The following is a 14,332-nucleotide window of genomic DNA, read 5'->3' as shown; positions in this document are numbered from 1 at the left end:
GGGAAAAAGTTAAGTCTTCATTTTCATTACATTCTTAGCAGAATTTAGACCCAAAGGGGCAGTTCAAAAGGCAACTTGGACTTTCTTGATATATTTTTTTTCCTTTTTTCACTTCTCGTCCAAAAAGCTTCTTCAGTTCTTTACTTCTCGTGAATGAGAAGCTAAGTGTTTTCAAGGAGGAAAAAAACAACAAGGAGCAAGTCCAGCTACCTTTTCAACAGCACTATTGGGACCAACCCTGGGACACTAAAAGACTTAGCTTTTCATTCATTACAAGGAGTCCTCAGCCTTTGACATCAATAAGGACTAGAAGAGGGGTCTTCAAACCTGGCCCTTTTATGACTTGTGGACTTCAACTCCCAGAATTCCTCAGCCAGGCACGCTGGCCGAGGAATTTTGGGAGTTGAAGTCCACAAATCGTAAAAGGGACAAGTTTGAAGACCCCTGGACTAGAATATCCATTGCTAAGGGATGCATCACAGGACAGTGGAGTTGCTAGAACAGCGGCAATTCCAAAGACTGGCTGTAACTACCATTCATACAGCACCATCATGGAACGAATGGCCGTAGTTAAAAGGCCTACTTGTGTTGAATGTAGGCAACAAAGTAATTGACAGATGGCTCCAAAAATGTTGGTTAACTTGAATAAATCTCGCTATCTGATATTATCGGAATTATTTTTAATATTTTGATAACCGGGAGTAAGAAGTTTCCTTTGGGCATTTTATTTTATGCAACGAAATACGTTCTCTCTGAGAAGGAGCCCACGGATTTTTGCCGGGTGTTTCAGAAGGATCCATGGCACAAAATGGCGGAGAAAGCCTGCTCAAGAGGCTCTCCAGATGTTACTTAAATTGAAGGTGAAAGCGAACGTTAAGGTGGTTCTTCCAATAACGTTCCGAAAGAATTGCACAAGAATCTGAAACATATTAAATTATTCAGAAAGACAGAGATCTCTTTGAGAGGCCTCTGCTTGAATTTCTCATCGTTAACACGCACCTGGGAACTGAAATGTCTCCCTGGCCAAGTTTCGTGGGGTTGCACCTCATTGTCACAACAGACACACGCCCATTTTCACAAGTGGCTGAAACTCCTGAAGACCTGGACAGAAATGAGAAGGGGAAAAAAATCCAGATGTTATTTAGAGAGATGCAGAGCTCTCTGCCTCCTGCACTGAAAAACCAGGTGTTTTCATAGCTTCGTTAATTTTTTCGGAGGGGTGGAGTCTTCTCCCATTCTTGTCTCAGCTGCAAATTAAGCTGCCAGTTTTTATAATATTTATTAGCAGCTCCAAGACTTGGCAATAAAATAAAATCTTGAGTCAAGCTCTACCCTGGTGACTTCATGAATACATCCAAGCTATTTCAATGGCAACAGTATGGAGATATATTGCCATTACATTTTTTCAGATTATGACTATGATTATGATTGTGATGGTTGTGATTGTGATTGTGACTGTGACTATGACTATGATAATGATTAGTACTAGTAGTATGGGGATTTTATGCCATTGCATTCTTTCAGATTAATGTGTGTGTGTGTGTGTGTGTGTGTGTGTGTGTATGTGTGTATATGTGTGTGTATTTATATATATTTATATATATAAATAAAAGGGACGCGGTGGCTCAGTGGGTTAGGATGCTGAGCTTGTCGATCAGAAGGTCGGCAGTTTGGCGGGTTGAATCCCGAGTGCCGCGTAACAGAGTGAGCGTCTGTTACTCGTCCCAGCTTCTGCCAACCTAGCAGTTCGAAAGCACGTAAAAATGCAAGTAGAAAAATAGGGACCACTATGGTGGGAAGGGAACAGCGTTCCGTGCGCCTTTGGCGTCTAGTTGTGCCGGCCACATGACCACGGAGACGTCCTTGGACAAGCGCTGGCTCTTCGGCTTTGAAACAGAGATGAGCACCGGCCCCTAGAGTTGGAAACGACTAGCACGCATGTGCGGGGGAACCCTTACCTTTTATTTATATATCCCAGTCCAGGCTACATTCCCATTAAGGGGCCTAATCAGATCTAACCCTGCCTAACTTCCACATTATTTGAGACTCAGCAACACAGATGAATACATATTTAGTAATAAATATTTCTGAAAACTTGGGAGTGGGACGATGGAAGAAAGTTGATTCCCCCAGTCTAATATTCTCCTGTTTGTCCACTGCAGGGAGACTTCGACTTAGGGCCAAAATTTAAACCGGAATTCCCATTGCTAAGCGAGGCAGTAGTTAAGGGAATCACATGGTCATGAAGAGAATCTGGCTTGTTGACTTCCAGAATGAAGGGTCCTTGGTGCTCTCTGAGCCTGGCTGTTTTCTGGCAGATGTTTCATTACCTAAACTGGGTAAGCCCATTAGTGGTGCATAATGTCACCTAGTTGGTTCATGAAACACTTGCAAGAAAACCACAAGTTCAGAGAGCGTCAAGGACCCACAGTCTTCCTCCTCCACTTCCTCCTCTACTCCACAAACTCCTCCCCTTCTAGCACTGATGAGGTTACCTAGTTGGGTCAGGAAACATCTGCAAGAAAAATAACCAAGCACAGAGAGCACCAAGGAGGCCACAGTTCAACCCTGAGCTACAAATATTCTCCTTTATTAAGTCCCAGAATATTCAGCTGGAGCAACAGCCTGGGTAAGGAGCAGAATGTCTTTCAATTGTGCCATGAGAGACTTCATTTCCCCAATCAGAAAGTAGCCACGGGAAGAGCAAGAATAAAATTGGTTGACCAGGAAGAACAACTGAATCCTACAGGCATATACATAGAATGAAGGCTATTGCTAAGCACATTGATTTGTGCTTCTTAGATTGTAAGCCGCCCTGAGTCTTCGAAGAAGGGCGGGATATAAATGGGATTAAAAAAAAAAGGACAAATGTAGCAAGAGGGGGGGAAAAAGGAAGCATGATATTAGAGGAGTGTTATAACATCCACAAACAAAATAAATTATGGTGTCTCCTGACTACTGAATTTGGTCCTCGATGACAAGGTAAGCTCCTCTTGAATTTTTACTTTCCTTCTGCAGATACCAAAGGAGTGCGAAGCATCGAGCAATTTCTTCTCCTACTTACTTGTAATAGAAATGAACATCGGGTAGCTTTGTTTCAGATTGCTCAAAGATTTCTGGCTTAATATTAATATTTCCTAGTGTAGTTTCAACAGTTGCTCCTGCAAAGAAGAAAAGAAAATCGTTTCTGAAAGAATCTATAGGTGGTTGGGAGGAAAACTATATATTCCAAAAAAATAAAAAATAAAGTGATCAGGCAGATTTGATTGGTTACAATGCAATTGGTCTAAGGCCAAACTGATATATTTTCTGGTTTCTTATAAAAAAACCAAACCCAAGACTGTGTGGAAGAATTAAATGTACGCACACATTTAGACTAGCCAGGAAATTGAAAAACATCCCAGAAAAAAGTGGAAACAAACTACTTGCATATTCTTGCCAAGAAGAGGACATGAATATAATCACCAAGAAGGAAATTCAACTCAGTTAAGGCTTTGAGCGATATTTTTGTGAAGTAGTAGATTTTTGACTCAGAAAAAGGGAGACGCTTATAAGTGCTGAAGCTTCTCTGCACAAATCTGTAATGATACCCCCTTGAGCCATGGAGGCATAGGAATAAAGTAAGCTTTCTTACAAAAGTAATTTGGAGTCTAATTTGTTAGCAATTCAGTACAGAAAACTAAAAAAAAAATCACCCCTAAACCTTAAAAGAATGGTTTTTCACACAGTAATCCATTAAAATCGGTTGGTCGGTCAAACAGAGATATTATTTCTAGATAATCCTGTGTGTGTGTATATATATATAAATATATATATATAAATCAGTAACAGGATACTCTTCGGGAGAAGGGCGGTATATAAATATAATAATAATAATAATAATAATAATAATAATAATAATAATAATAATAATAATAATAATAATAATAATAATAATAATTATTATTATTATTATTATTATTATTATTATTATTATTATTCTCATTTTCCAAAAGATACTATTACCAAAACTGCTATCCAGCATGTTATCTTGGAGTATCTCCAAACTTAAGGTACATCTCAAGAGCTTGAAGAACATCTCAAGAACTTGAAGCTCCAACCTGGAAGTCTACTCTGCAGGTAATATTAAATCTCAGTAGTATCTCTTGGATCTACTGTGAGGGCCATGAGGAATGGGGAAGCAGGATTTGACCCTAGAGTGAGAATCTGAGAAAGGCTTCCAGATCCAAGAAATGCAATCCACTTACTCTCAAATATATATTTATTTTCTGTATCTATTTATAACTATTGCTGTATTCTTTTGAGGGAAAAATGGAATGGAAGGATTGAGCTAAAGACCACAAATCAATCTCAATTCCTGCTGATTATATAGACATCTATTGCCAAGTAATTTTCTTGGCAATAATAAGCAGAAGATCTACCGTTGTCCTCCTAAATTTCCCGCAGTGAAATTTAGCCTACATTCTGGGATTTCTTAATAGTCTCCCTTTCAAATATTAGGAAATTCGATAGTTTAGCTCCTTCTAAGATCACTGTACCGATATGAAAGTCAAGAAAGACTTTGCTCCCTCTTGGTCCTGACAGAAAACATCTGTCACCATGCCATGGCTCCTATGTTAGTCAAAGATTTTTTATTTATTTTTATTTTAATTCCATTTATATCCCGCCCTTCTCCGAAGACTCAGGGCGGCTTACAAGCTTAGCAGTAGCCTTCATTCTATGTATATGCCTGCTTATTAGGGCTTTCACACACACCCCAAGCGGCATTATTACGAAGTCAGCTTAATTGCCCCCAACAATCTGGGTCCTCATTTTACCTACCTGGGAAGGATGGAAGGCTGAGTCAACCTTGAGCCTGGTGGGACGCGAACCTGCACTAATTGGAGGCAGCTGGTGTTACTTAAGGAGGCATTAGCCCACTGCTACACCAAGGACACCAAGATGATGTCCTGAGATCAGGGTCTATCAGAACTAACCTTGAGGGGTCCTTGGGAGTCTCTGAGCTTGGTTGTTCTCTTGGAGAAGTTTCATTACCAACCTAGGTAACATTATCAATGCTCGTAGGAAGCAGGGTTTGCTCTCATTTAATATTCTAGTGGACATTTTATAATCTAGTTTATATTTTATTCTAAAATGAGAGGAAGCCTCACTCCCTACTAGTACTGGTAATGTTACCTAGTTGGGTCATGAAACATCTGCAAGAAAACAACCGAGCTCAGACAGCACCAAGGACCCCATAATTAAACCCTGAACTACAAATATTCTCCTCTCTCAACACCCTCCTTGCTAGAGGATACAGACATCCCCCGATACATGTCTTTCGACTTGCAAAAATTGCCCGTCCCCAAATCATCGTCTTTCTACAAATCACAGTTCTGTTGGGTGAGGTCCATGACATCATACTTCCTTCCGTCTCAGCTACTTTATTGCTGTTCATTCGTGCATCACAACAAGCCAAAGATTACCAAGGAACACATCAGCCAGGCTGTTAGATTGAAGGGCCAAAGCAGGGCGGAAGCCTTTGCTGTCCGGAGGGATGATGGTCGATTGGCAGACAAATGCCCTCACCACATTGGAATAATCTTCTGACTCAGCCACCATATCCTTTAGGGTGATATCCGTTATATTGTCCGCACAAATGGCTCTCTTTTCTCCCTGGGGAAGTTAAAATGGGGGAAAAAAAGGATTTGTCTTTCTGTGTGTGTATGTGTATGTGTGTGTGTGTGTGTGTGTGTGTATGTGTGGGTGTGTGTGTGGCTTCCATGGCAAACTTCTTCACATATGTCAAACCAGAGTCAGATCCTTCTACAATTTCATGCTAACTTGCTGACAAATTCAGGAAACCATCCGCAAAAATGGAGCTGTGCAGCTGTGAAGGGGTCATTGCGATTCTTTCAAAGATAATGAAAAAGCGAGAAAGATGGGAGGGGGGAGAGAAAAGAAAAGAAGAGGGAGGGAGGAAAAGAAAGAGAGAGAGAGAGAGAGAGAGAGAGAGAGAGAGAGAGAGAGAGAGAGAGAAAGAAAGAAAGAAAGAAAGAAAGAAAGAAAGAAAGAAAGAAAGAAAGAAGGAAGGAAGGAAGGAAGGAAGGAAGGAAGGAAGGAAGGAAGGAAGGAAGGAAGGAAGGAAGGAAAGAAAGAAAGAAAGAAAGAAAGAAAGAAAGAAAGAAAGAAAGAAAGAAAGAAAGAAAAAGAAAAAGCACGCAAGCTAGGAATCATGTTGCTTTCTTGCACAGCACAATGAGGTGTAATTTGGCGTTTAGATAATGATACGGCCACTTAACAGTGATTTAAAAGAACGAGAAAAGAATAGAAACAGCAACTTTAACACATAGCAACAGAAAAATGCTCGGTGTACTTCAGTATGGAACATCCACATTGTGTATCTGCATGCTAGTTATAAACCTTGCGAGCCTTGCATATAAATGGATGTATTCTTCCTATTGCACAAATAGTGCCAAGTTTTGTATAATTTTTAGATGTGTGGGCGTGGCCTGCCACTTTGCAACAACTGCATCAAAACAGAACGTGGTATTATGATATATTCCTCCCATTCGATTTTCGCACTGAAAATGGTGAATGGTTCCAGCTTTTCTCCAAGAACATTTTGCACCAATATTCACTTTTTTTTTCAAATGTGATTTGATGCTGTTGCTCCCTTAACTAGTTTGATGCCATTTTTCCATCAAGAGGCCCTACAGTGGGCGCTGATAGGCCACTTTTCAGAATATCATTGAGCATCAAAAAATAATTTAAATAAATGAAAGTAGCCAAACCCTCAAGAAACCTCATCTGAGAATATAAATATTGTGCACTATTTCTTAATAGATTCTGGACATATTAGTTTTTTTCCCCCAAATAACCAGAAGGCAGTGGGTGCCATCTAGTGCAATAAACGATCACAAAGTGAATGAAAATAGCAGGAGAAAGCTATAAAATTTTCAATATTGCCATGGGATGGCGCAAATGGGACCAATAAAACAGGAAACAATACTTGTAGATCTGTTTTATGATTGATCTCAGATAATAAAAGAAATCGTTTTGTGAATGGAATGTCCCCCTTATGGATCAGAGCAGATCTTGTTCAGTCTGAATGTCTGCCAAAAAAAAGGGACCATATTTTCAACATCCTCAACAATATTTGCAAAGATTTTGTTGTGCAATGACAATCTCAAAACTCTAATTAAAAATGGCTACATATTATTCTTTACATACAGTGTAGCCATTCTTTTCTCAGGGTTCAAGACAACAAAGAAGCATCTTTTTTAATAGCTATATTAATGATGTGGCTACTTTAATGAATTGACAGTGAGATGAATTGATCGGGAGAAAGGAAGGAAGAGAGGAAGGAAGGAAGGAAGGAAGGAAGAAAAGAAAGAAAGAAAGAAAGAAAGAAAGAAAGAAAGAAAGAAAGAAAGAAAGAAAGGAAGAAAGAAAGAAAGAAAGAAAGAACCACTATATGGTAGCAGAGAATTAGATTTGTCTGTAATTTGCTGGTTTTTGCATCCCAAATCTACTTGGATCTGATAGCATACCTCTTATTAACAGGGTCAAGAATCAATTAGTCCTTTTATCATTTCCACTCTCCAATCGGCTGCAAATACCAATAAGATGACAAATTTTATTTATGTATCTGTTTGCTTGGATTTATAGGGCCACCCAAATTGCATGACCGTGATTCCAGGCATTGGGTATTAAATGAATGGCATGGTAGGAAACAAACCAAAATCAACATAATGACAGCATGCAGGTGGCATCCTTCAAACCCACCTTCCCAAAACTGGCTTATCTGTTATTCAGGTTCAACTGCCAAGGGGAAAACTAGGTTTTTTTAAACATTTTTTAACATTTTAACATTTTTTTAGCATTTTTCCTAAATGCTAAAAGGGTCAGGCCTGTTGAATTAACAGAAGGGAGATCATTACAAAGGGCAGACACCACAACAGAGAAGGCACACCTCCTAGGTCTGATCAGACAAAATTGCCTCGTGTCTGGCATGCAAGAGATACAGTAGCTCTGATCTTAGAAAGGATAGACACTTACCTGGGATCCACACAGGCTGATATTGAAGAAATGGAAGAATTTTGTGCCTCTTGCTGTAAAGCTTGGTCCGTTCATTAATGAGCCCACTCTGCTCAAACGACTAAAATCGTAAATCAGACTTTGATTGTTCCTGACATAGGAGAACATGCAGTCATTATAGCAGGCAGAACGGTCCTGAGAAAAGAACACAAAATAAGAAGTAAGGAAGATACAGGAAATCAAGTTGCAAACTAAGCTTTGGAGGAAACAAACCACACAAATAATCATCACAATGGAGTAGATCAGAAAAGAGATTACCAATATCTTCCAGACATTCATAAGCTATAACTTCCAGTATCCCCTTCCTTCTTATTCATCATGCTGAGGCTGGGTTTACTGGGAAATGTAGTTCAGTAATATCTGAAAGTTCTGTATCTTGATGTTGACCAAAGAAGGGACTACTATCATCTCCATGTCCTTTGCAGTAAAACAATCAATCAATCAATCAATCAGAATACAGCTGGAAGGGACCTTGGAGGTCATCTAGTCCAACCCCCTGCTCAGGCAGGAAACCCTATATCATTTCAGACAAGTGGCTGTCCAGTCTCTTCTTAAAAACCTCAAGTGATGGAGCACCCACAACTTCTGGAGGCAAGCTGTTCCACTGGTTAATTGTCCTGTCAGGAAGTTTCTCCTTAATTCCAGGTTGCTTCTATCCTTGATTAGTTTCCATCCATTGTTTCTTGCCCTGCCTTCTGGTGCTTTTAAAAATAAATTGACCCTCTCTTCTTTCTAGTAGCCTCTTAGATACTGGAATACTGGTATCATGTCACCCCTATTTCTTTTTATTATTATTATTAAACTAAAAGGTAAAGGTAAAGATTCCCCCGCACATGCGTACTAGTCATTTCCGACTCTAGGGGCCGGTGCTCATCTCCGTTTCAAAGCCGAAGAGCCAGCGCTTGTCCAAGGACGTCTCCATGGTCATGTGGCCGGCATGAGTAGATGCCAAAGACGCACGGAACACTGTTACCTTCCCACCATAGTGGTCCCTATTTTTCTACTTGCATTTTTACGTGCTTTCGAACTGCTAGGTTGGCAAAAGCTGGGACGAGTAACAGGCGCTCACTCTGCTACGCGGCACTCGGGATTCAACCTGCCAAACTTCCGACCTTCTGATCAACAAGCTCAGCGTCCTAACCCACAGAGCCACTGCGTCCCTTATTATTAAACTAGACATAGCCAATTCCTGCAACCGTTCTTCATAGGTTTTAGTCTCCAGGCCTTTGATCATTTAAGAGGGACGAATGAGTTCTTGAAAACTTCTGGCATGACCAGGTAAAGCTTTCACAAGAAAAGAAAAACATGGTAGCTCACCTCTAGTCTCTGGAAAAGTGTACTGGTTTATCTGCCTGCTATCATCTACCACTGCTTAACTCAGCTGTCTGCCACAGCAGCCCCAAAAGCCAACAAATTCCTAGGGATAGTATCAAGGCCATGGGAAGTGATAGTGCCACTCTATGTTGCATTAAGGAGGCCACACTTGGAATATTGCATCCGGTTCTCGTGACCACGACACACACAAAAAGATGCTGGGATTCTACAAAGAGTGCAGAGAAAAGCAACAAAGAGGATAAGGTTCTAAAGACTAAAATTGTATGAGGAACGGCCAAGGGAACTAGTATGTTTAGAGAATGCTCAAGGAGGGGACTGCAGCCAAGAAATTAAAAGACGCTTGCTCCTGGGGAGGAAAGCCATGGCAAATCTAGACAGCACACTAAAAAGCAAAGACATCACCCTGCCAACAAAAGTGTGTATAGTCAAGGCTATGGTCTTCCCAGTTGCAATGTATGGCAGTGAAAGCTGGACCATAAGAAAGGCTGAGCGCCAGAGAATTGAGGCCTTTGAACTATGGTGCTGGAGAAGACTCCTGAGAGTCCCTTGGACTGCAAGGCGATCAAACCGGTCAGTCCTAGAGGAGATCAACCCTGACTGCTCTTTAGAAGGCCAGATCCTGAAGTTGAAACTCAAATACTTTGACCGCCTAATGAGAAGGAAGGACTCACTGGAGAAGAGCCTAATGCTGGGAAAGATTGAGGGCAAGAGAAGAAGGGGACGACAGAGAATGAGGTGGCTGGATGGAGTCACAGAAGCAGTAGGCATGAGCTTAAATGGACTCCAGAAGATGGTAGAGGACAGGAAGGCCTGGAGGAACGTTGTCCATGGGGTCACGGTGGGTCGGACACGACTTCGCAACTAACAACAAACAACAACAAGGAGACTTTGTGATGGACAAGAATTGGACACATCCTGGTCTAGACAAGCCACTGATCTAATCCTTTGTGGTCATGTTTATTTCCAAAGCCCAATGTTTTTGATGGGCCCCCTTTACCTTGGTGCTTTGGCTCCCAGGCCCACAAGGAACACAGGCTTCTTCTCCATAGGCTTGATGGATAGAGAGGTACGTATTGGGAGGACACTCTTGGCACTGGTTGGTTTCCTTCTCTATGTAGTGCCCAACAGGGCATGGGATGCAGGAAGAGCCAGACGGCTCTAGACCAATCGCACAGGCCCGGCAAGAGGAAGCCACTCCGTCAACTGCATTGCTCACAGTGATCGAGTAGATCTTGGCCACGTCGTTGATCAGCTTCCTGTTCTGAAAGAAACAGTCCCCCCAAAAAAGAACAAAGTGGCTACCACTAGGATCCATTAAATACATCGCTTTTCTATCTTGCCTATTGTCATCGTCACCATCATCATTATCTAGGAAATGCGGCACTCCGGTCAATAAAGAGCTGTCTGCAAACACCCCTACTTCAGTAATTACCAATGGAAGGGTAATATTTGTAGCTCACGGTTGCACTGTGGGGTCCTGGGTGCTCTCTGAGCTTGGTGGTTTTCTTGCAGATGTTTCATCACCCAACTAGGTAACATCATCCGTGTTAGAAGGGAGTGGGGTTTGCAGCGTGGAGAATGGAGAAGAGGGAGGAAGAGGACAACTATGCGGTCCTTGGTGGTCTCTGAGGGGAGGAGGAGGAGGAGGAGGAGGAGGAGGAGGAGGAGGAGGTGTGAAATCTTTGTGCTCTCCTGTGCTTGGCTGTTTTCTTGAGACATTTCACGACCCAACTAGGTAACATCATCAGTGTTAGAAGGGAGTGGGGTTTACAGAGTGGGGGAGAAGGAGAAAGGGAGGAGGACAACTATGGGTCCTTGGTGCTCTTGGAGGAGGAGGAGGAGGAGGATGAAGAGGAGGAGGACTGTGGGGTCCTTGGTGCTCTCTGAGCTTGGCAGTTTCCTTGCAGACATTTCATTACCCAACCAGGTAACATCATCAGTGTTAGAAGGGAATGCAAGAAAGCAACCAAACAGACAGCACTAAGGACCCACCCACCCCTTTAGCAATTCCATTCCATTCTCTAATGCAGGGCAATTGGATGATCTCTGACATTTGGGACAAGTATTTTCCACTTCTGCTTTGAAGCGAAACATCAGACTGTTCTTTCTCGCTCAAACCTAGCAATGCTGTATTTCTGAAGAAAGAAAAACAATGATATTTTCTCGAGACAAGCAGGCAATCCTTTCTTGGCCAAAGGCCAGCTTGAAATGTGAGTAACATATTGTTGCGGACTTCTTTATCTTTTGGTCCAAAAAGAGCTGGACCAATGAGCAGCTATAAAACATCAGAACCAAAGCAGTGAATGGTTTCTCCATTCTCTGTTGAGTCCTCCTTCGAGGTAGATAAGAAAGTGGATAGGGCCCCCACACATTCTGGTGAATTAAGATGATTCTACAAAGCGGCACTTCACTTTCCATTTCATTTTTTTAAAAAACAAAGTCTAATAAAGGTCAGATACAAATGGGATCCTTGGGAGAAACCAGGGGGGAAAATCACTCATCAGTAGGATGTGATGCTCTTACTACTTTAAGCCTTCAAGTCAAACTTTTTTGATATGATACTTCTTCTAGAGCATTTTTCATCTTTCCAGGCCTAGAACACAATCCTGGATTTTCTAGATTATCTCCTTGACAAACCTGACTTGCCTTTCTATCTGCCAAGCTTATCAAAACCAACCTTATTTTAAAAAAAACAAACCTGTAGCTCAGGATTTCTAGTTTGTTTTGGAGTCATATTTTTGAAACATCTTGAATGTGCACAAAGGGGGAGGTCCTTGATGCTCTCTGAGGGGAAGAGGAGGAGGAGGAGGAGGAGGAGGAGGAGCTGTGAAATCTTTGTGCTCTCCTGTGCTTGGCTGTTTTCTTGGGACATTTCACGACCCAACTAGGTAACATCATCAGTGTTAGAAGGGAGTGGGGTTTGCAGAGTGGGGGAGAAGGAGAAAGGGAGGAGGAGGAAGAGGACAACTATGGGTCCTTGGTGCTCTTGGAGGAGGAGGAGGAGGATGAAGAGGAGGAGGACTGTGGGGTCCTTGGCTCAGGATTTCTAGTTTGTTTTGGAGTCATATTTTTGAAACATCTTGAATATGCACAAAGAATGAATTATTTTACAAGAAATGGGAAAGAGCGTCTAAGGCAGGGGTGTCAAAATCAATTTCATTGAGGGCCACACCAGCATTGCAGTTGCCCTCAGGGTGCTGGGTGGGTATGGCCTGGGTGGGCGTGGCCTACTGGGTGGGCGTGGCTAGAGTGTGTATGGCCTACTGGGTGGGCGTGGCCAGCTCTACATCGTTGGCATCAAGGGTGCCTATGGGGGCCTGGGCAGGAGTGGGACAGATCTGAGGGTCTCTGGCAGAAGGAGGGTCTCTGGGCCAGGGCCAAGGCAGTGGGGGCTGTTCCCTCACTGTTTCCAGGATGGCTTCGCAGGCCACATGAAACCAATTCGCGGGCCGGATCCGGCCCCCGGGCCTTGTGTTTGACATGTCTGGTCTAAGGAGACATTCAGCCTAAATATTTATTCTTTACCCACTTACACTTTAAGTGTATTTAAATTACGACGGATTTCAGCAGCAATTTTCAAAATGTTAAAATACAGCTGGCATCACTTAACCTTCAGCGAAGCTTAGGCCAACAGATTGTTGAGCAAATGGGAATATTCAAATGTAATAAGTACAATATATTTATGAGCAATGAAGCTCCGTGAACTGATGGCTGGAACTCGCACGGCTTGTCAAGGTAGCAGCTAATAAGATTTCAGCTATCTGGATTGTAACTGTCAAAATGCTTGCAGATCAAATTTTCTGAGGAAAAGGGATATTGCCAATATAACTGCAGGTTACTGTATCCCACACAAGTCTTGCGAAATGAAATGACTGCAGAAACCTGGAGATTGCAACTGAAAGAAGGGTTGTATCGTTTGCGTTGAACAAGCCACCAATTCTTTTTGCAGGTAGCAGAGTAACACCAGGAGTAACCGCAGGGAAGAGGATCGGCATGGTGACAGCTGCGACTGAGCATTCAAAGTGAGTAATGAGGGGACAGACTTTGACTGTAACACCATGGCTGCCATCTTAACATTTAACCCTATGCCTTGCAGATTCCCCTATGTAATGCTATTACAAGTGGTTCTCCCTTAACGATCACCTATTCAACAATTGTTTGTTCGAACCTACAACGGTGCTAAATGACTGGTACCTACAACTGGTCCTCCAAGTTCCAGCCATTGCAACATTCCCATGGTCACATGACTGTGATCCACACACCACTTAGCAACTTCACTGAAATGATTGTTAAGACTTACATCTTGGCCTTGATTGGTTCTTTGGAAAGCCCAGGTGAAGGTAAAGGAAGCGTTCTTGGAAATGATATGAGCGTACGACTGCTTGCCCTTAGCTCCACTCCATGACTCCACCACGTTTGTGCTCTTCTTATTGATGTCCTGAAAAGCATTCAACAAAAAAAACATTAAGAAAACACATGTTAGGTAGCAGAATTGAGGTTGTTAGATAATGTTGACAGGACCGAGTCAAATGGAAGACTTTGCCTGTTCCAAGGAAAAGCAACCTTTACTCAAATCTTCTGTCAAGCACAGGAAAATCAGGAAATCCAGGCAGTTCAAATGAATATAAAGGTTTATTGCAAGCTTAAGCTTTCTACAAGAATCTGAACTACTAACAGCCAAAGGAAATTAGCGGGAGATAAGAGTTAACAGAACTCAAGGCAGCCTGGGCTTAAGATCGCTTAGGGGCACGAAGGGATTCGAGACTGATGATGCACTTGACCCCCTCCCTCCATCTCAGTCGGGTCATCTCCTACATCTGCTTTCCTCTGTAAGATAATAGATATAATGGTCTGCATTCATAGAACATACTTAACTGACTTACTAAATTAACCAGGTTTTTTTAAAAATCCCATTTAT

General features: G+C 42.1%; 1 protein-coding gene across 2 annotated transcripts in view; it reads right to left on the bottom strand.

The window, feature by feature from the left end:
• The window catches only part of ELAPOR2 (endosome-lysosome associated apoptosis and autophagy regulator family member 2), a 102,825-nt gene that overhangs the window by 11,665 nt on the left and 76,828 nt on the right, over positions 1-14,332 (bottom strand). For both annotated transcript variants that reach the window (XM_083366243.1, XM_083366244.1), the window contains exons 13-18: positions 13,715-13,852; positions 10,412-10,675; positions 8,041-8,214; positions 5,466-5,655; positions 3,065-3,161; positions 1,000-1,101 (exon numbers count right to left, since the gene is read on the bottom strand). In XM_083366243.1, coding sequence (XP_083222369.1) covers positions 1,000-1,101; positions 3,065-3,161; positions 5,466-5,655; positions 8,041-8,214; positions 10,412-10,675; positions 13,715-13,852 — 965 coding nt within the window. The remainder of the gene's footprint in view (positions 1-999; positions 1,102-3,064; positions 3,162-5,465; positions 5,656-8,040; positions 8,215-10,411; positions 10,676-13,714; positions 13,853-14,332) is intronic.

The sequence above is a fragment of the Vipera ursinii genome (genome assembly GCF_947247035.1).
Source record: "Vipera ursinii genome assembly, chromosome: 6".
In the NCBI taxonomy this organism is placed as follows: Eukaryota; Metazoa; Chordata; class Lepidosauria; order Squamata; family Viperidae; genus Vipera; species Vipera ursinii.
This window is presented reverse-complemented; position numbering and strand designations above follow the sequence as displayed.